This window comes from Melospiza melodia, chromosome 2 (genome assembly GCF_035770615.1).
Source record: "Melospiza melodia melodia isolate bMelMel2 chromosome 2, bMelMel2.pri, whole genome shotgun sequence".
Classification (NCBI taxonomy): domain Eukaryota; kingdom Metazoa; phylum Chordata; class Aves; order Passeriformes; family Passerellidae; genus Melospiza; species Melospiza melodia.
This window is the reverse complement of record NC_086195.1, coordinates 140,019,666-140,042,436: the sequence shown is the minus strand read 5'-3', so window position 1 is coordinate 140,042,436 and position 22,771 is coordinate 140,019,666. Positions and strand designations below refer to the sequence as shown.

Here is a 22,771-nt window from a genome sequence, read left to right as displayed (position 1 = left end):
TTAAATTAAAAAGTTAATTTGGTCATTCTAGAGACTTTCACTGAGTTTAAAATTCTCTGTGAAGGTGACCCAGCAGAAACTTTATTTCAAATTGTACCTCCTTTTTTCTACCTTTTCATTTGAAATGTTCACCCCGACCACTTTATCTGTTGTTCTCCTCAGGGAATGTATCTCTGGATACTTCCTCAGATTTTAGGAGAATACTATAGAGTTTCAGAGAATGCTTGTTTCATCTTTTCTTTCCTCATCTGACAAATTAAATGTGCATTAATGACCCCTTGCTGTTTCAAGAATTCAAATGGACAAACAAATTTTCAAAATCCCAGTGCTGAACTTTGAACAGATGCTGTTGTCTTTCCAAATGTTAAATAGTCATTGACTTTAAATAGGTTTATTTTTAAAAATGCAAAACTGATACAGTTTAACTAAAAGTCTCTTCCTGTTGTTAATTTTTACTCCTGATTATGGTGATGCCATGATTTCATTAGTTTTCTAGCTACTTTTGTCTTCCGTGGTTGCCATGACCTGATTTTTTGCATCTCAAACCAAGCAGAGAAATGAGGATGTGGAAGGAAAACTTCACAGTATTAAATAGCCAAAATATTCAGATTAATTGGGTATTTGTAGAGGTACTGAGTTCATAACTTTAACTTAAATTCCCCCAAAACCCCAAGTCACTCTTTGTTTCTTTTGAGGGGTTTTTGCTTTTTCTCATTAGTTAAAAGGTGTGTTGTAGGAAAGACTAAATAGTTTTTTACAATGGTGGGCTTCCCTTACATCTTCTACACCACCACTTGAATTACTGGCTTAAACAGGAAAAACCCACTTTACCCATGTGTTTTTTCAATCCATTTGGCTCATGACCATTAGCAACAGTGGACTTTTAGGGGTTCTTATTGTGCATTTCACTATCTGATAGTACTTTAGCCTGAATTTTTCTTAATGCCATTCTAATTTCCGTAGAAAAGCTTTGTTCTTAATCTGTATCTCACTGTGTCAAATAGTTTTTCTTTAGGCTTCCATATGTATTGCCTCCTGTTGGTTGCTAAAAAGCCTAAAAGATTTTCCTCACAGTACTTGAAAAAACAAAATATTATTTCACATGTGGATTTAAGGCACTTCAGTGTGTCCCACTCACTGAGAAAGAGTGGGAGATTACACCAAAGATGCTTTAACTTCCCAGAGAAAGAAAATCTGTTGAAAAACCTGCACTCTGGGGATTAACTAGCCTGCCACCAGCCCCAGCTCTATCACTGTGGATTTTGCTTAGCACACAGAATTTATATACTGTGTCAGTGTTCAGACTGAATGAGATGCTCATAATTAAATGAATATTCAGTTAAATGAAATGCAGCCATCTCAGTGGTGTCGAAAGGTCAAAGCCAAGGCTAGGAACAAGATTAATTTTCCTGTACTATATGTGGCAATGCCTACATGTGCTACTTTGTGCACCCAGCACTTGAGCCTGAAGCTGTTAATTAATTTCTAAATGCCAGCAAACAGAAACTCAGGAGTAGCGCCGTGGCCCGTTCTCAGATCAGGGTGTTGAGGTTAAATGACTTGCTGGAAGTCCCTGGGGTGGATTAGTGATGATCCTAACTTTCTGATGGCAGGCCATCCTCTCCCCCAAGTGCAGGGGAGATAGGAGGTGGTAGAAGGTGTCTGTGCAGGAGGCAGAATGTGCTCTGAGTGCCGCAGGACAGGCGGCCTGAGATCCCTGCACGGCTGTCTGGAGTTTCTGCTTGGTAATGAGCATTCATTCATGGGGAGGGAAATCCCAAATGTCTGGCAGTTGTGGCTGCAAGCTAACGCTTTGTTCTCGGAGATCTGTGTTTTAATGCTGCTAATGCTTTCATTTCCCTCGTTAGGGCAATAAAAGAGATTGTATTTTTGGCAGACAGATGTAGCCCTTGCTGGTTGAGAACCTCTGGCAGTTCCAGCTTCAACCAGCCAGCTGCTGAGAAAAGATGCTTTAAAGGGTGGTCACAAGATGCTTTACAAGGGTGCCTACCTGAGGAAAACTGAGGTAACCTGGCAGGTTACCCGCCCCAGGGTGCTGCTGTGCCACTGTGAGGGTTGTTCACCTGGGCCTGCCTGCCAAGGTGCAGCTGGCCCAGGGTGGGTGTCTGTGCTGTGGCCTGGAGTGGATTACAGCCTGAAAAGGATAAATCAACTGGCATAACTATCCTGGTAGTCACAAGGGTTCCCTGCTGGGCAGCAGGTGAGGAAAACTGAGATAACCTGGCAGGTTACCCTCCTCAGGGTGATGCTGTGCCATCTCAGGGGTTGTTCACCTGGGCCTGCCTGCTGAGGGTAATCAGCTGGGTAATAAATCAGCTGGGATAACTATCCTGCCAGCCTGGAGAGGGTGATTCAGCTGGGATAACTATCCTGCCTGGGACATGGCGTGGGGCTTGTCCCCTGAGCCCCAGCTGGCAGTTTTCAGTGCAGCAAAGTTGGGAGCACAGTGCCCAGACACACCATCACTTATTGCTGCAGTCTCCTCTGTCACCTGATCGAAGTCATAATCTTGTTTCACACTCTGCCACACCGGCCTGGTTGCATGTGAGGGCACAGGCCCATAGGATAATTCAGGTTGAAGGGACCCCAGAGTGTCATCCAGTCCAGCCTCAGTTCAGCTACAAGGTCAGGCCAGGTCACGCAGGGCTTGCTCAGTGAAACTCAGAGGAATGAGTTGCCAAAGGACTAAAAGCTAATTAAAGCTTCATGAAGCATGTCACAAGCAGGAAAGCTCACAGAGAGTGGGAAAGGGGAGGCAAGGGGAAGACTGATGACAGTTCATTGCAAGAGGAGCAGAAAGACAGCGCTATAGCAGGAAAATTATTTTCCTTGCTGAGATCAGCAATGATCTCAAAGGGGATCTGGCAGGTAGGTTTCCATCCAGAAACCACTGTTTTCTTGGTGAACTGGAGAAACTATTCGGACTGCTGTGACACTGTTAGAGGACTTTTAAAATTCATTTTTCTTTGAATGATGACATGAAGTGTAGGTAAAACAAGAGTCACTGATATTCCTGCAATGTTGTGAATATCAAACTGCTCAAGCTTAATTGTGACAGGGAATCAAATGCTCTGTCAAGTTTGCTAGAGGCTCTGACTGTTGAAAACTGGTGGGATGTACCATAGGAAGGATTACTTTATATAAACTCTACACCCTTACCTTTTTTTCTTTTTCCTGAGTGCTCACTAGGGGCTTCTGTCAGAGACAGACTGGGAGAGAGGCATGGGGAATGCTCAGTGAAAGTTTCTGTGGTGCTGGCTTGTGGAATTGCCACCGTGCTGCATGTTCAGCAGGCCCTGGTGCCTGAAGGCTCCTGTTGTGCTAGAGGCTTGCTGGCTCTTGTAGAGTAAAATCATGTGCTTTCGTCTCAGCCATTTGAATATGGCACCATCTTAAAATACCAACTTCAAAATCTGCAGCAGGAGCAGTGCTGTTTGTATAATGCTTCAGACTTTGAACTGGGATTTTGTGTGCAAATGATGAAATACCAATAGCTTGAGCTGTCTGTTATGGCAAAGTTGAGCAGGAGGGAGAATATATGGAGAGTAGGATTGATTATTTTGAAGGGAAGAAAGAAGGATTTGCATGGTTTCTGTGTTAGGACTTAATATCCACATTTATCTTCAAATAAGCACGGTGTAAATGTTCTCTGTGGCTTTTTTTCATGCAAGACGCTATTTATGGTTAAAGGTATGGAAGGACCCTTTCATATTAAAGCTTCCTGTTCTTTTGATTAACCAAAAGTTAAGTAAAGAAAGGAAGATTAAAGAGGAAGGAAATTCTAAATAGATTTCTGTTTCTGGAAGCAGAGACTACAAAACAGCTTTTCAAGCAGGGCATAAATTATGCTCACAAATAAGCAGCACAGTCTTTACAAGTGTTATGTCTCAGAGCTGCTCAGAGAGGATTTTCACATGTAGAGATTTAACTATATTTGATGTCTCAGCTCCTAATAGGGGAAAAAAAAAAAACCAAACCCTCCACTAGTTTCTGAATAGAAATGGTTTTAAAAAATGGACAAAACCGCACCAAGCAAAACAACATCAAACAAAAACACTTATAAGACTAAACTGTTGTCAAGTTTTTAATGTAACTATTTCTTTTATAGTTAATGCATTTAGTTGTTAACTTCATAGATATTTTAATAGTTAATATAAATGTTTATGGCTTAAAAGGGCTGTGCAGAGCAAAGAATAAGATTTGTGTGCATTTCCTGCACTGAGGTACTCTTTTAGATTAGACAAATCTGTGAGAATGGTACAAACCACAAAACTGTAGAGAAACGCCCTCCTTCACTTAAAGTTAAATTAAAATCTGGCATTGAAGAATGCTGAGGTGTTAGGCAAAGTGAAGGAAGAAAATATGACAGTAGAACTTTGAAGCTGACATGGTGAATCATTCACCCATCAAATTTTGGAAATAATTTTGTTTTCTTGTTTCTGTTTTGTATTTCCTTATGCAAAGTACTCAGTTCCTCTGAGATAAAGTAAATTATTCAAGAGGTTCATTCCAGGCTCATGTGTTACTTGTCTAATACTGAAGGCAGCAGCAAGAGCTGTGGCACATCTCCAGGCTGCACTTCATCTTCATTTGGCATCTTCATTTCCAGAGCTGGGTTTGGGTAGAGTTGACATCTAAATAGTGAATTTCTGATCCCACAGGGGTGAGTGCACCCCTCTGCGATGCATCAGCTGTTGATCAGAGCAGTGTGGGGGAAGTGGTGAGGTTTGTCACAGGTGGGATGAAAAAAGGCCAGAGTTTGACTTAGCCCACTTTTAAAAGTTGACTTAGAGAAGTTCAGTGTGGTTGTGCAAGTGTCTTGCCTGTACATAGAAAACGGATGATGTGTGGATGTATCAAGGACAAATTAGTGCTGTTCAATTTCTATCCTCGCAATTCCAATAAACAATTCCATTTCCAACACATGCATCTTTTAATTTTAAGTAATTGCATCTGCTCTGTATTTAAAGGGTAAAAAAGCATTGCTTGAAGTTTAAAGACCACTGCTTCAGTATCACTAAATATATCTTGAAAGTTCTTAAGAAATTGCTGTTCCCCAAGGATGAAGCTGGGTTCATTAAAACACTTTTTTCATCATTAACATGATCCCAGGTGGCCTATTAACAAATAAGCCTGCTGGTTTATTTAAGATTAATTCGAGTAGAAATAGGATTGGTCACCTAGTGGAAATAGTAGCTTTCTGTGTAGGTGTTGCCCAATTTGAAACAATTACTCTTATCCAAATGTACTGTTGACACAACTAAAATTTGCATAGGACTTTTTGTTCATGTTCTTTCCCACTCCTGTTCAGCAGGATAGATTTCATCTGAGAAAAGCTTGGGGTAACTTTAATCTGCATTAATAAACTGGGTTGAATCAGGAATTGAAATTACAGGGTTGTACTGTAAAGATAAAATAGGCAGCAGTAGCCTATGGCACCCACTACAAAGGGTGGGGATAGGGGAGGGAGGTGCTTCCCAGAAAGCTTTAGTCCAGGGAAAAAAACACATTTGCAGATTGTGAAGCTGAAAATGTGGCTATGAGTGGTGTTTGTGAAGCCTTCCAGTGAAGTTGCATCACCCTTTTGGGCAGATGGTCTTGACAGAAGTAACGTGAGCTTGGACAGCAGTCCTTGGATCTCTGAGAGGAGCTGACACAGGGGAAATTCAAGGGCACGAGCTGGTGAGGAGCAGAGCTTGCCTTGCCTCTGGGTGTAGATGCTTAGCTGGGCTGAGGGAAGAAATGAACGTGTGGTTTGAAAGAGGTGAAGCCCTGCTTGGTGCTCATTCATTTCAGGTCGCTGATAGGCAGTTCAGAAGGTCAGAGGTGCAGGGCTGCTGCTCTGCAGGACCTTGGCTTGTGAGACCAGGGCAAGAGTGCTGGAGACTGTGGGAGGCAACAGATCCATTTGGAAGCAGCTGAAGGAGAGCTGGCCAGAGGGCTCAACATCAAGTTGCTAAGGATAATAGGAAGGATTCACCTCTGGGGTGTGAGTTGAGTTTGTTTTGTCCCAGTTCTGTTCTTGATTCTCCTCGGTTTTTCAGAAGTGCAGAAGGCTGTGGTGTGTTTGTGTTTGGTTCTGGTGTTCTTGCCTGCATTTGCAAGCTGAAAGCTGTTCTCACAAGCACATGGAGGTTTGTTTGTGAAGCTGTGCTTTCTGAGGGGATTAGTCTGAAGTGTGAAATAACTGTTCCTTGCTTCTTCCCCGTGTTTTTGATGCCAGTTGAAGCAATTGTTACCATCTGTCTTGTGTTTTTGTTCCACTGCAGCTGCTTTGGGAATATTCTAGCCTGTGCTAGTCCTTTTTACTTTTTGTGGAATAGGGTCCTCTTTGGTACAAAAAGAGAAAACAACAAGCAGTGGGCTTTAACCTTTTTAAATGACAGATCTCCTGAAAGGAATACAATGCATAGGTGCAAATTAAAATCAAGGAATTTGGGAATGTGTGAAAATGACAGGAACCATCATCTTTGTGTGCTTTTTGTATTTATCTTAGGCTTGTCAAAATGAAGAGAAGAACCATTCCACAGAAGAGCTTAGCAAGTCTGAAATCCAGGAGGAGCTGAAAAAGGCTAATAGCCTTCCTAGTCTGACTCCTGGAAGCAAAACATCAGATAAAGACAAGCAACCCCGAGAAGGCTTTTTTCATTTCCTTGGAAGCTTATTTAATATTGCAACAAGATCTTCTCTGGTAGAATCTAAATCCTCTACCTTCCAAGATGAACCCAACAGATGTGAAAAGGATTTACAGAACACAAACACCTTTCCAAAGGACATGCAGCCAAAGCACCCAAAAAATGAAGAGCCTACAGCTAGAAAAAAAGAGGATTCTGTAAATAAAGATGATGCCATCTTAAATAATATTGGGAAAGATAACACACGGGATCTTCAAGGAAGCTGGAAACAGTCCTCAGATACAGAAAAGTAAGTTTTAGAATTTATTATTAAATATGTTGATATTTGTGTGTGTGTACAGAACTATGCTGACCAAGTTCAGCTGACTGTATGAGAAATGTCTGTCATTTCTAAGGGTATTTGGAGTGGCCCTGACTTGACTTTGTGCAGAACTCCAGTAGCAACTGCCCTAAATAAATGAGCAGCGGAGAAGTCAACTGCAACAAAATATAACTTTAAGGTTGTTTAGACTTCTCCTGAATAGATGTGGCATTTACAAATATGTTAAGAAAAGAAGTGTAAAGAACTTATTTCCATCCATATTTTGGCCTATATAAAAGCTTGAATGTTTGTTCTTTTTATATGTCAGCAGTTCAATAGTTTTACTTCTGCAAATAAGGTTTTCTCACTTTTAAATCATCTTTCTTAGTTTGTTTGACTGGGTGACTTTTGCTTGTGTGATTTTTTCCCCCCCCTAGTTCTTTGGGGTTTTCCTGTGATGTAAAGAAGGTTATGTAAAGCACTCAATTTCAATTAGCCTAAATATGGAACATTCTTTATAGAATGTTAAAAGAAGATTAAAAAAAAAAGTGGTGGCAAAGGCGCAGTTGTGTGTTTGAGAGTAGAAAACTGAAAACACTGGCTGTGGTCAACACTGTGTATTACAAAACCTTTTAGGACTGTCATAAACATAGATACCAGTTTTCCAGAATCATTTGTAGCTGTTATGTTGGAAATTTGGCTGCCTGTGGGTCAGCAGAGCATGGATTTGGAGTTAGGTGTGAACGTGTGCCTGTGGTACCTGTCCAGTTTTTGATGGGTGTGTGGAACATGGGCTTGTTTGTGGGCAGTGGATCTGCAAGCGATGATGACTCAGGCTTTCAGTATGGCCCAGAATATTTATTTCAAATTTAAGCAGAAGGTAGTGATTGGGAGTAACCAGTAAGTCTCTGAGAGTGCTCCTGCTTGGATTGCAGATTGGGAGGATGGGCTCAGAAGAAACACCTTTTTTTCTTTTAATTTTTTTTTTAATTAATTTGAGTGGTGCTCAGTTTGTTTATTGGCATGTGAAATGTTTCATCTCCACGTAGGAGGTCAGAGACAGCCAAAATAGCTGCTTGTTGAATTCCATTTCCATACTGGGGATGTCTCCAGCGCTCTGCCCTTACCTGTTATTTGGCAGAATAATTATTTGAAGCATTATATTATACATGCAGTGGCTGATCAGGATGTGAATAGGTGATGTGGTACTTATTTAAGTGAAGTTAAAACTGTATTTGCACCTTCAAAATACAGTAATTAATAGTAATACTGCTTGTGTTCTCATGAGCACTCTGGTTTGGTCTGTGACGTGGTTGACTGGTTTTTATCCCAGCCTCTTATCATGGTATCACCCATCTGACTGTGCTTTTTCCAAGCTGCAGCTCAGCAGCACCACTGCTTTGATCAATGCAGGAGAAAAGTTCTCCTCCCCTCAGCTGTTCCCAGGAGAGCCCAGGAGCGTGGTGTTATTTGGTCTGGTTCCTGAGCAAACTGTTCCCTAAAACCTGCTGGACAGGCTGGGTCGCTGCATCAGTCTCTTGCTGCTGTTTGCTGTTTCTGTAGTATGCCCTTCACTGTCTGTGCACAATTTACAGGGTAAGATGCATCTCATTCCCCTTTTTCTTCTCGTGAATTCTTAATAAAAATGTAGATTAATAAAATAAGGCATTTATCAAAGTTTGAAGAGTTTGGAAGGTGTGGGTATTAACTCGCTGATGTGACCTCTTCGCTCTGTACAGAAATTTTTGAGTTATTTTTGTTTTCCTGAAGTCCAAGTTACAGTTGGATTTTTCAACTGACCATCCTTTGGCATTGTCCTGTGTTGTTAGGTAATCTTTGCAAACCAGTGTAGGTTTTTTTCAGTGCAGGTTTGTCTCATGGCTAGGCAAGCATGAAAGAATATGTGTTGCTAGTTTGGAGGTAAGGAAGGGTTGACCTATATACAGAAGGAAGCTTTTCCATGGAAAATAACTTTTTTAACGGAAGAAAAATTGTAGTTTTTTTTCATTGTAGCTGTTGTAAATTAGGGGAAACATTAAACCAGTCTGTGTCCTTTTAAGCTCATTCTCAAAAGTACAGTGTACATTCTGCCCTTTTTGGCTTTGTATACTAACAAGTTAGACAATCTCTGTGTAACTTTAATTATGTTTTTCTCTGCCTGACCACACAATGTGAACTGCTCTTCTGAAGCAATTAGTAAAGAAAAATTGGAATGGCTGCAGGGAAGCAGAGGCTTGCATTGTTTACCTTTCTAAAAAGTTTGAATAATTGGTTTTTTAGTAAGGATAACTGTTTTTGTTTTTTTCTTTTATGGAAGTGGTTGTGCTGGATTTGTTCTCTTTTAGTTTATAAAAGTTTAAAGGATGCAGAGTAGTTTATTCTTTCCAGTACTAGCTGGGTTTTTTACTAAATAGTAACTACCTGTAAATAGCATGGCTAAACTGTAAAAATGTTCTTGGTTGCTGCCAGTTGGCTGAAGAGTTTTCTTGGGAGTGGGTGCTACAAGCACATGAGGAATGATGGGGAGAAGGGGTAAAGACTTAGCACAAAGCAGCAGGAAGGTGTGGAAACCATGAAGAGCCAAGATGTGAACCTAAGAGTGGTTGAGTCCTAAAAGTCGTGTGAGATGTGCTAGTGAACCATTTAAAGCCAAAGGTATTGGTTCCATTGATAGTTGCATTAAACTGCAGCTTCAGCATTTTCTGTAGAGGCAGGATGTAGCAGAGAGCTTTACAAATCCTTGTGACCACTGCATTATTAATCTGACAGCAGTTTCCTTTGTCCTGAGGAAGATGTAAATGAATTTGTTAATTCCACACTGCAGTGAAATGCTGCATTAGGGACTGTCTCTGGTTAGTGAGGAGGTTGTAATGATAAGTGGAAGAGGGATGGTTGTTAGATTGCATAATCCCCATTAGAGTTGTATAAAAAAAAGAAAGCCTAAACCAAACAACCTTTCAGATTTCAAAAACCTACCAGATGGTTTCAGATGCCTCTACTCAGACAACCTCATTCTCCTCATATCCTTAAAGCAATATTTGGTGAAGTTCAAGGATATCAGAGTGCTCTGACCTGTAAACTGAGGTTAATTTTGGCCTCAGTGGGAGGTCTGGCACTTGGTAAAGACTTGAGTTTCCAGGCCTTGGGCCAAGGAAAGTGGAATTCATGAGCTCAGTCTGTGGAAGTACATGTTTTTGAGGGACAAAATGTGTAGGTCACATTATTTATTCCTCCATCACCCTGGCTGGTTGGCTCAGAGGTAATCTGTACCTCAAAGGGTTTTGCTCCTTTAATCCCAACAGTGGCAAGTGGCAAAGGAGGAGCACAAAAGACAAAAACATGATACATTTGGCAAAGTCTCTAGACAACAATTACTACAAACAGTAATTGCAGCACAGAAGATGGGTGAGAAGAGTTGGGCTCAGTCTCCAGCTATTTCATCCCTCAGTCTTCCATTTCTCTGGGATGGTTGAAGGTTTCTTTGCCTTGAAGTGAAAGGGAGCAAGCAATGGTAAAGTAGGGTATTTGCTGCTTAGAGTAGAAAAACCCTCTTGCTTAGGTAAGATGGCAGCTTCTGGGTGGAACAGTTCCCTGTGGCAGACTGGTAGGTGTAAAGTGAAAACTTTGTGTTTACTCTTGGCCTCTGCACTCCGTAATGATGTTAAAAGACAACCTTTAGCTGATGAAATAAGCCCTAAAAAGAAAACCATGGAACAGTGGGGGTGCACTTCACCTCATTTCTCATTGCTGAAAGTCTACATGAGAGAGATAATGATTTCCTGAAGTAGGTGACAAATATAAGACACAGATTTGCCCTATTATCTTTCTTTCCTATAATGTAAAAGTCTTGCACTTTTATATATATTGCCTGTCACTAAAAAGCAGTGATTTCTCTTCAAAATTGAGAATGGAGTTCCTGCAGTGAATAGCTGCCATCTTCTCAAGAATCCCTGTGGTGGTAATGAGTGGTACCTTGTGAGGTGACTGAGGACAGAACTTTGGTGTTTTCCTCCTGCCCCAAAGATATATGACCCACATCTGTTCCATTGACTGCTTGCCATTTGTATTTTCCAGTAGATTTTGTTTTTTTTAATATCCAGTAACAATAAGTGGATGTTACAAAGAGTGGTGTGCAGAACAATGGTGCGTGTGGAACTGCACAGCTTGTTCTGGACTTCAGCAAGGAGGAGCTTTATTGCATTGCTGAACATGGCTGAAGAGAAAAAAATCAAAATTTTCCTTACTCTAAATGTTTTGATTAAGAAGTCCTGCTTAAGACAGTAATACCTGAATTCAACAAAGTATTTTAAGATCCCATCTTCTTCCTTCTGTTATGAACCTTGTATATATGGATGTGAGAAAAAACTAAGAATCCTACAACTGCAAGGATTTTCTTACTGTAGGTAGAAAAGGGGGTGGGGGTAATTTCCAAAGCAGATGCTCAAAACATGCATTTAAATTTCACACCCTACTAACAGCTAGGTACTAGGAATAACTTAGTGAGAGCATTGCAAGCAATTTCATTCAGAAGGGAGGTAGCCCTAAGGAGAATGAAATTTCAGTCTGTTTACAGTTCTACTATGTTATACATTAGTGGGTTCTGTGACGGAATTTTTTATTATTATTTATTTTATTTTTAGGTCTAGTAAACCTGTTGTTACACATTTAATTGATGTATGTTAGTATTAGCAATTAGTATTTCCCACCTTGCTACTGTCAGCAAATCCTGCCCTTTTATTTTGATAGAAACACATCTGATAAAATCCTTCAAGCTTACATAATTCTGGTTAATAGGTTTGTTTCAGAGCTTGTAATTCTCCTTTGTGTTGCTTGTCAGAGGCAGGCTTGTGGTGATAACAAAACACAGCATTAATTTGTCTGATGGATTGTTGTGTATTGTGGTGTTGATTTCAGTCAGTAGCAGCAACATTCATCTTTCCCTATAGATGCCTTTGGCAGAAAATCGAGAGTGAATGAACAGAAATTCATCACTTAGTTCCAGGCAGTGGTCTCATCAGGTAATTCCTGAGGAGAAGTGGGGAAAGCCGCTGCTCCTGCATTTGTTGGTGTTGATTTGTTGATGTTTTGGTGGCTTTCTGGCCATGGAAGTGCAGTGTTGTTCAGTTGCTGGGGAGTCATTGCTGAGAGTGACCTGCTGGCACTCTGGGAGGGGCATGAACTACCTGGGCAGCTCCACCCTTGTAGGTCAGCCAGATACCACCCAAAATTAGAAGGCTGTGCTGGGGAAGGAGCAGGATCATCCTGGCCCTGATTTCCTGGGTGAGCTGTGGAGAGTGGTCACTCTCAGGGCTGTGCTGTGGGAGGAATGCAGGCTGCAAAGCATTTCTCTACCTGCCAGAGAGGGGTGCCTACCAGAGTGGGATGTGGTCCAAAGGAAAGGTTCTTGTTGGTGCCAAAGCAAAGGTTTTTGTGTTTCTGAAGAAGGAAACTTTGTATTTTAAGAGTAATTCTTAGCAGACGTGTGATGGAAAATTGAGCTGAATAAATTAAGTCAAAAACTAATTCACTGGATTGTTTTCTCCAGTGAACTTTTTTTTTTTTTTTGGTAGAGTTGTTCAGCTGTGCAATGCATTCAACCGAGTCAAACCCTTTGCTTTTCCTACCCCACCTGAAGCTGCACTCTTGCTTCAAGAGTGTAAAGGAATGTCCTGGCTTTGATTCCTCATTACATCTCAGAGGAGGCCAAGGGGAGTGACTTTCTTCAGCCTTGAGATGAGAAACTCGGGGGAGCCCTCGCTGCTGTCCCCAGCTCTTGCACACCAGTGAGAAGCAGCAGCAGCTCTGCTTGTCCCAGAGTGGCCCAGAGGAAAAGGGAGGGGCAGCAGGTGAGGACAGATGCCACAGGTGTGGGGTAGGGAGGCTGGCTGCTGCCGGGTGCTGGGGAAGTAGGGCAAGGAAGAGCCAGGAGTGATCTCCTTGTGCTGGTCTCGGTCTCGCAGCCTCTGGTGTTTGGGTCAGCCTTCATGTGTGCTCTCTTCCTTCAGACTCAAAGAATGGGTTTTTGCCAGATGTGGGAGATGATCAAGAAGTTCTACCCTAAAGGGCAAGGGGAAGGAAAAACATTTCTTGCAAGGTCACAGAGACTGTGTTTGCTTTTATTAAAATTGTCGTTGGCTCTTAATTGCCCTTATGGAACATTAGCTTTGAAATTTCCTGCAGAATCGACTGCGTGTAAATCACATTGTTCAATCAAACTTTTGACCTTTTCAAACATACATTGTGACGTGCCAGGACACTAAGTATTTCAGACTGCAGATTTATATCGTGAAGCTATCCCCTGTGGCTAAAACATTTTCTGTCATCTAAGGTGTGTATGGCAACTATTCAGTTAGCCCACAGAGTTCTTTTTTTCAGCAAGTCTTTCGTTTTTCCCATTTATTAATACCTTAAATGAGCATAGGAACCAGCTGGCTGAGTAAGCTGGGTTCCAGCAGAAGGTGTTTCAAAGTGACTTTAGGACACTTGTTTCCAGATGAAGTACCTTAACATAATTTTTTTAAAAGCTGTCAGTTAACTATACAGTGGAATAAAAGCTTAGTGAATAAAATTAAAATAAACAACAGTGTAATTTTAAGATGGTCAGAGAGGGGTAGCCAGGAGTCACAAGTACCAAGTCTAGATGAGTGATTTTCAGCCTGTAGCCTGCAGATCCCTCTGGTGGCTCCCTCTGTGAGATCTATGAGAAGAGATTGGGGGAATCAGGGATGGATATGCTTGTTAAAGCAGCAGACTGCTGCACAGGAGAGTAAACATCTGGAAGAGTGAGGTAAGAGGGGAAAATTCACCGTGGCATGTTTTGGGAGAGGCAGACTGGGCAGCAGTGCCCTGCTGTGCAGATGAGCTGTTCTGCTGGGGCCTGAGATGCTCCATCAGCCTGTGTGGTCTGCCTCCACGTTTTGGAAAATGTATAGGGCTCTCTGCTTTCTGTGTTACTGTGTGGTACAAACAGGTTTGGAGGGATTGCCATCTCCACGGCAAACGCTTGAAAAAATGCAAACAGTGTGTTCTTTATGGGTGCACTGGAATGAGGCATTTAAGGTAGCAGGTTTCTTCCTGCTTCTGGCCTTCCAAATCAACAACACTGTTTTATAATCACTGCCACTTGGGCACGTTACACAAGATGTCTGTCATATAAGATGTCAGAACATGTTCCCCTCTCCTCCTTGAGTTAGTCCCCCTTTAACTTTTTATATCTTTTTCACAATAGAAGAAATATCTACAAGCACCTACTTTTGACAAATCTAACGTAACTCATGTTGACATCCTCTCTTGTTGCTGTCAAAGTCTTTTGTGAAACTGATTTAAGGCTTTAAAGGGAATTGAATAGCTTCCTGTGAGGACAGGAAAGAAGAAATCTCCTACTATTTGAAATATGTGACAAATTCACACTGGGTTCTTTGTATAATCAGGCTTTCATCTACATCCTCACATGAGCAAAAAAAAATTTTTGCAAGGAGTTTTTAAGGTAAATTCTGAACTGACATTCTTTTGGTGATCAGAAATGAAACAAGTCTCCAGTGACACTTTCGGAAGATTTTCTTTAGTGGCACAGTCTGCTTCTAAATTTGTTTCGTAAGGCTTACAGCTGAGTTGCTGGTCTTGCATAGGAACATGGGTTTTCATTTTTTAAATGTCTTGTTGCATGGGAGCATTCAGAGTGAATATGCTTCTGTGTGCTCTGCAAGGAATTGCATTAGGACTAAAAGGTCTGCTGGTAAAATTTTTTATAACATGCTCAGGAGCAAATTCTTTATCAAAGGTCAGGGACCCTGAAGTTGCCTTGCCTGTGGAGGATAGATTGGTTCTGGTTGAAATAAAGCTCACTGACAGAAGTCTTGTGAAGCCTGCAGGAGAGCAGAGCTGTGTGTTGGGAGACCCTGGCCCAGGCTGGGGCTCTGCAGCTGCCAGCGCTCCTCACATTTGGGTTTGTGCACAATTCTCCAAGGGGCAAAAGGCTTGGAGTCTTCCCACTTCAAATTGGTCAATTGGAGCATAAAATTCCCTCAGAAGACAACGGAGAGCAAAAAGAATTGGGAGAAATTATAAAGGTTGCCACATAGGGAAAAAAAAGCTTCTGAGTACTTTTTTTGTCTGGCATTCTGCAATAAATTTTAGGTTGGGGGGATATGTAGCTCCAGTCAGTGTGGATATAGAACCCAATCATGCTGGCTTCTCCTTGGCATCCCTTCTGAAAAATTTACCTATTCATCCCATATCTGGAAGCTTTTGGTTTCTGAATTTCTGAGTTCACATGAAAAATTCAAAGGCAAGGTTGGATACAGGAGACAATGGGAAGGTATGTTTCTTCTGGAATACTGGTTCTGGGTTTCTTCTGGAATCCTGGTTCTCACCACGTTTGTACATAAATCTGAATTCTCCCCACTGCATATGATACAAAAATACCAACCATGAAGTAAAAGACATTCAGTAAAAGCTAGTTCTTGGCAAGCTATTGATTCATAGTCATGCCTTAGTTTTGGTGGAAATGAGTGTTTGGCATCTTGCAATACACTCACTTCAAACATGAGTCATTACAGTTGGTCTGTACAAGAATCCATAATTATTTTTTTCTTTTGGAGAAATTGTACCAATATGTGTTCTGCTTGTTTTCTTAAAGGAAATTTCATCTGGATTCAGGGCACTTGTTGGCCAACTTTTATTTTTGAGGTTGGCCAAAGTATAGAGGAGCTGCTGGAGTTTGTAAAAGCTTAATAGTGATTATTTAAAGCAGGAAAGGTTACTCAGTAAGGTTAATTCTAAATAAGAGCATGATCAGGTCTTACATTCTTAAGACTTATTTTTAGTATGACTCTGATTGATGCTGAGTAAATTTACTGCACTGCAGAACTCAACTCAATCCTTCCCCTCACATTTTTATGATCTCTGGAGTTTTAGAAAATATTAGAATAAAATTTTCTGTGGGAAACAATAATGATTTTTTTTTACTACCCTTTTTCTCCACTGTATTTTGGGGTTTTTTGGCTCAGAAATGTTTATGTTTTGGAGGGTTGTGAATCCTCAAGTCAGCCATTTTTACAAATGGAGTGTGTGATGTTTAGCAGCTACCACTGCTGGTATCTCTATAAACCAAACTGGTGCTATAGAAGACCAAATGTAGGCGTCTAACTTGGCTAGTTGGGAGATGTGCTATTTATACTGGACTTTCCTGTTTCCTCTGTGACTTAATATACCTGACCAACAAACCCTATATTGAGCTTTTGCTCCATCAGAAGTTATAGTGAATTTAATCCCAATTCAAATCAAGTTCTCACAAAGTCTGAATTCCCATATTAATATATTTTGGCGTTAGCCTAAAGGTACTTGACAATGTAAAGCATGCATATAAATGACTGTTTATATCTCTCTTTTAATGTTTGTGAATTTGAATAATTCCACATTTAGTTCACTTGTACTCTGTTTGTATTCTTTACTTGTGATTTTAAATAGCATTAAGTTCTCTCTTAGAAAAAAATTTATAGTGAAGTAAGAATCTTGGCCTCTAAAATTTTGCCAGAAAATAGAGTCTATTTTTAGATTGGCGAATCCATTCCATTTTTATATTCTTATATATCTTTTGAGAGAATATATGCTCAGAATCCATAGAGATGAGATTTGAAGTTAGTTATTCAGTGATACTCAGATGTTTTAGTTTCCTTATTAAATTCATTTTTTATTTCTCACTTAAATTATTTGTTCTCAACTCTAGAGCTGTAACAACTTCTAAACACATTGAACAAATGAGGGAAGTTGGAAAGATCTTTTAGAACCTATTAAGCTATCTTTGTATATTGCAATGCTTTTATATTAGAAATCAAAATCTTAGCCAACACCTCTTTTTGTTGTTGTTGTTTTTTTTGCCCAAGAGAATCTCCTGAAATGAGTAGGACAATTTTGCAGACATCTGAATGGCTGATTCCAGCATTCCCTGTGTTAGCAGATATAGGGCAGACTTTGAAAGGGTTTCTTCTTAGTTTTAGTGGAGCTTGAGGCAGAAGGGAGTTCAAGTCTTGTCTGAGCATCTACTTTGTCTTGAGGTGAAGAATGGAAAAGCTGACAGTGACTGATTTTTGTAAGAATTCTTTAACAGGCGGAAAAATAGGGGGGAAAGAGAAAAGCATTTGAAAGAAAGGTGAGTATTTGTGATGTCTCATAGTTTTAAGAAAGGAGAAAAACTGCTTCTTCAGAAAATTGGAAGTGACAGGCTCTGAACTCATTTTTAGTGTTGTGAGAAAGGGCAGTGAAGGAGCAGGATCACAGTTCCTCTGTGGTCTTTCTTTAATTTCTTAGTTTTTGCATTCACCGTTTTTTCTGCTTAATTTAAGACTAATGAATAGCTAGATCTATCAATTCCTTGTAACATTTCTAGTTTTCCCATTTTGGTGTTCCCTCCAGCATTCCAAGGGTCTTCATTCTTATTCATTCCCCATTCAATCTCTTTCCTTACTACCCTGTGGTTCAAAAAAGCATCCCCTGTTATATACTTCCTTTTTTTCCCCACGTTTTGTGTCTCCTCCTCCTGTTTTTTGACAGTGTGTTGGGAGTTTGGGTAAAAGTTTAAATTTCAATTCATATTTTAATGAATGTTAGTATAGTAAATTTTCTTCAGTTTTAATGTGCAGGCCTGCTTTAGAAGGATCTAACATCTTCAAAACACGATTATTGATTATGTCTCTGCAAATGTTGCCTTGCAGCGACACTTATCAGAATTCCCTTGCCTGGTACAAAATAAATGATAGAAGTTGGTTAAGCCAGCATCCACTTTTTTACTTTAACTATAAGTTGGCTTTTTTGGTACAAGGTGGTGTCCATATCATTTGTCACACAAACCTCTGCTTAGCAGAAGCAGGAGGAAAATAGTGTTGAGTGCAATTTACACTTTGTGCTAACCTGTGGAGTAAAGCAGTATTTTGCATCATCTACAGCTGGGGCTAAACTTTATTATTGTGCCAGCAGTTCATGGTCTGTCCTTGCTGATATTGATGATCCTTGTTCCAGGCAGACACGACGGAAGCCAGAGGCGCCCGCGGTCACGTACGCAACATATCGGGGTCCTGCAAGGATCAGGCAGCTCCTCAGGAACCAGTCAGGAACTGGAAAAGGAGAAACAAGTCCTGAGAACAGAAATGCTTCAACAGTCAAAGGAAATGGAGAGGTCCGGACAACTCTGTCTGTGAAATCAGGATGCCTAATAGAAGAAAATGGAAGAGATGAGGGTAACGATCACCAAGATGATGCAGTGTTAAATTCTTCTGCAGTTAGAGTGGGAAGCAAACAGTTTGGTAAAGGTCAGCATTGCTTGGGCAGAAGTAAACGTGAAAGAACTGCAAAGGCCACAGCTTCATCCACTGAATCATGTCATGAGTTACACTTAAGAAATGCACCTGCGTTAGCTGCAACAAAAGTTAAAAGGACATTTTCACTAGATTCATTATTGCCATTTAGTGGTAGGAACAGTGGGATCCTAAGCAATTCCACTTCCCAGAGTACTCATTCCCTTCAAGTCAGTTCTGCAAATGACTTGTTTGGAAAAGAAGATGGACTGCCAGGAGAAGCAGAAACTCTATTTCAGACAGACAAAAATGCTACTTCTAACTTTGATAAAGAAAATTATTGTAGTAAAGCAGGTAATAATAAGTCCCCAAAAGAAATACAGGATAATTGTTTGCATTCACCCAAGTCAAAAAGAAAGACAGTTAATGAAGAACTGCAGGAGGAGAAGGGAGAATTTTGCTGCAATCATCAAGTGAATAATCACTCAGAGCAAACATTGGATGTCCAGAGGCTTCATTTCAGTACCACTACATTTCAGCAGAAAGCAGATCAGCGCACTAGGAGTGACAATAAGGATGGTGATCCAGGAAATGGTGATACACAGAAAATTGTCACAGCTGTGGACAGAGAGGAAAATCTACAAAACTCTCCTGCTACTGTTCTTTTCCCTTTTAATGAACAAGTACCTACTTCACTCAGCATGGAATCCAAAGGAGGAAAGTGCTTGGCCACAGGCAATCTAACTGCCTCAGTGTCATTTATTGGACATGATGAAGATAGAGCCATGGGCAGGGGGACTTGTAGTGAAGAACTGAGTGGGTCAGGGAAAGCAGTGCTCATACAAAATGGTCACGGGCTGATCCACGTGGAGAATTCCAAGGATACTGCCACGCAGCAGACTGGTTTTCCTTGTCCAGGAAAGGAGAGTGAGGAAACAATGAAGGCTTTGTCTGAGGTTGCAGTGGAAAACCTTGCCAGTGTGTCACCTTGTGCACATGGGTGTCAAAGTGTGAAAACACATTTTGATGAGCTGACAGTGCTTCCAACCCACGAGTCTACCTCTATGATCACTCCTCATTCTGCCTTGAGATCTGAAGGAAAGCCTTTGACCAACCATTCTGCTTTCACCTGTGAAAATGATGATGTAGACCTAATTTCTGAATCTCCACCTGCTTCTGAAAGCAGGTGCATTAATTTTTCTTCCAAGAAGGAAAACAGCAATAAACTTAGGCTATCACCCACAGTAATTGATTCTTCATCTGATAAACAAGGAAAAATGCTGCCTTCTGCCACTAGCTCTGAAAATGGCCAGATTGCTGCTTCTGAAAAAGACAGCTCTGTTTTTCCAGCTGCAGAGTCTGGGAGAATAGTCCCTGTGAACAGGATGACAGAGAGGCCACCTTGCTCAGGAGACCTGAGAACTTTGTGCCCAGCAAATTCTCTGGAACCCGAGATTATTCCTCCTGTGCTTGATAGCTGTGCTGATGGAGTAGGTGCAGAGGTTGTTTGCATCTCCAGGCCCACTTCTCCTCCTCTGGTATCCAGAGAAGCCTCCAACCTTCCTGTTTCTGCCTTGCAGATGTCCAGCACTGCTCAGGGGAACAGTAATTCTTCCAGTCACAGAGCAAGTGATGGGGCAGATGAGGCCTTCTGCACACAACAGGCTGACAGCAGTGTCCTGGCAGAGGCAGTGCCATCACCCATCTGTCCCTTGATACCTTTGGAAACTGCATCTGAGTCAGCCCATTCTGAGACTGTCTGCAGGGATGCTGTGGGACAGGTGATTCTTGGTGCTTCTGCTCCTTTGGAAGCCCCTTCTGGCCAAAAAGCTGCTGCACCTGCCCAGGCAAATGGTCTCTGTTCTGGGAAAGCACAAGAATGTTCTTCTTTCCCAGATGCTGCTGTTTTGCTGAAGAAAGCTGAAGAAATTGTGGACTTGGTTTTACACTTGGCTACAGAAGAAATAATAGCAAAAGAAGGCTTTGGTGCCTGCCAGCTTTGTGGCAGCAAGGATGGTTTAATAAATATGGATATTACAAATTATCAGAAGGCTGAGAGTGTACAGCTGGCAGCAGGAGAAATCCAGTCAGCTGTGCAGTCATTAAAAGATTTTAATGAGCCCGGTGGAGGAGGCTCGTGTTCATTTACAGGAAATGAAAGAGTGGATACAAATAATCAAGATAAAAAGATGCTCTCTTCCATTCCTGGTAAAATTGACCTTCATAGGGCACTAGAACTAAAAGCAAAAGAAACAGTTGATGGGGTCATTAACTCAGCCATACAGAAACTGGCCTCCAGTCAGCAGCAAGGCCCTGAGAGGAAAAGGCTTTCTGGAAATGTTCAGCCCAAACCTGAGGCTGAAATACCAAAGGCTTTAAGTCTGGATGTGAGGTTTCCTGCCAACGCTCAGGAACCAACAGAGATGGTTGAAACTCAGACTGTAGCTGTAAACTGTGAAAAGGCAGATTGCTCAGGTCCTCCTTTGCTTCCACATTGTATGGAAAATGGCATCAGTTGGCCTCAGAAAGATGAAAATGTAGCAAGTAATGCAATTACTCCTCAAACAAATGGATTTCTTCCCTCTGGCAGTTTTGCAAGGCCAGAATCAGATCTTCTGACACCAGCAAAAGAGAGGCACAATGCAAGGGTGTGTGACCATCTGGCTGCAGCAGAAATGTGTGGCCAAGTATCAGCAGTAAGTAGAAAATCTGATGGAACTTTACATTTTATAGATAGAGATGCTGCCGTGGCTGAAGGAACACTTTTGCCATTGCAGTTAAAAGGTTCAAGCAATAATACAAATATGCCAGAGTCCACACTGCTGCTAGCTGCAAATGTTAATTTGTCATCTTTTATGTGTGGTGAAGAATGTATCGACCTGCAGAGTGACTCCAAAGATAAAAGCAGCCCTCAGATGTCTCTGGAAAGCAATGCAGAGGACAGTCTGCACAAACACTGTGGGAAAGAGGCTGCAGAGGGAGTACCTGTACAAGCAGAAGCAACCTTACAAAATTCTGAGGCAGTGGAGAGTGAAGAGGAGCTAGCAGAAGGGGCAAATACTGGAGCAGAGGGTAATGCTGGGTTAGATACACAGTTAGATACACTGAGATTTGAGTCCAAGGTGCCTGAATCATCTGTTCCTGGAGAGGCCAGTGAAGGGAAACACTGCTTCAACACAGTCTTTGCTCAAAGTAATGGGACTCTGAAGCTGGCACAAATCAAGGGTCAAGACATGGAGAGAAATGATCAGCTTGAAGAAAATGGCCTGGACTGCAGCAATGGCATGAAGGAACCAACAGAACTTTTGGCCTCTTCTCCCCTAATTGAACAGTGGGAAAACAGTTCTTTTACCATCATTTACGAAGGTGCTCTTCAAACTGACAACAAATCTGTCTCAACTGATGAGATGCAAACTGGTTCTCTTTCTCCTTCTGATTTGCCTTCAGATAACACAGATGATCTGAGGCCTGCTGGAGCAAGGAACAGGCAGGAGTCAGGGTGTGTGTTTGGGCAGGACAGCAAGGTGAGCGCAGCAGCCGAGAGCCGCGGCTCGGAGTCCTTCCTGAGCGTGGAGGCCAAGCGCTACAGGGTTTATCCTTTCTCCCTGTCCCCCATCTATGAGGATGACAGCTCCCAGGAGGATGTGCTGTCCACGGACGTGTCCCCAGAGAGCCGTGCTGGGGGAGCCTCCAAAGACAGCTCTGAGCACACTTCTGTGCTCTCCCTCCTCCAGTCGGTGTCCGAGCGCTTGCAGTTCACTGCCCGCTTCAGCCAGGAGGAGGAGGATGAGGAGGAAGGGGTGGAGGAGGAGGAGGAGGAAGAGCCTTCATATGAGGAAGATATTCTTGATGTTGAGAGAGAAGACAACAGCCTTTCCAGTCAGTGCAGAGAGGATTTTAACGCAGCCCCTCAATCAAATGACCAAAGTAGATCTTTTCTTGAACCATCATTTCTTCTTTCAAAAGAGCAGCTTGACTCACAGGAGCAAACAGAACAGTTTCCAGATGTGTCTTCTCCCAGTCAGACACCTTGTAACCCAGTTCCAGAGAAAGCTGATGCTGCTGTAACACAGCCTCCTACAAGTGTGTACTACCAGTACTTGAAATCTGCCAGAAAAGGCTCTTCTGAAAAGGGGACCAGGTTTGGAAGCTTTCTTCAGGATATGCTGCAGCCAAAGAATCACTGGTTTCAAGACAACACCGTGCTAAAACTGGGAGAACTGTCAGCGGTAAGATGTCATGTCACATGATATTTATAATCAAAGTGATTAGCCCAGATTCAAAGTTCCTGCCTCCCTATCCTCCTTGCTACCTTTTAATTAAGTTTTTGTCATAAAAAGTTTTTATCAGAAGTTATTAGGCTTTTTTCTCATAGTTTTAAAAAAAAAAGTATTCTGATAAATTTTAAAATATAACAGTCTTGGTTCAGCACACAGGTGAAAGTGATTTAACTGTAAAACAGAATATGGGAACAGAAGGTAAAATACGGAAATATGCATAATAAAAAGTCTCTATAATAGCAC

At 41.6% G+C, this 22,771-nt stretch overlaps 1 protein-coding gene across 1 annotated transcript in view; it reads left to right on the top strand.

The window, feature by feature from the left end:
* The window catches only part of CRYBG3 (crystallin beta-gamma domain containing 3), an 81,263-nt gene that overhangs the window by 19,245 nt on the left and 39,247 nt on the right, over window positions 1–22,771 (top strand). The window contains exons 3-4 of the mRNA XM_063150196.1: window positions 6,518–6,945; window positions 17,974–22,477. Of these exons, the coding sequence (XP_063006266.1) occupies window positions 6,518–6,945; window positions 17,974–22,477 (4,932 nt within the window). The remainder of the gene's footprint in view (window positions 1–6,517; window positions 6,946–17,973; window positions 22,478–22,771) is intronic.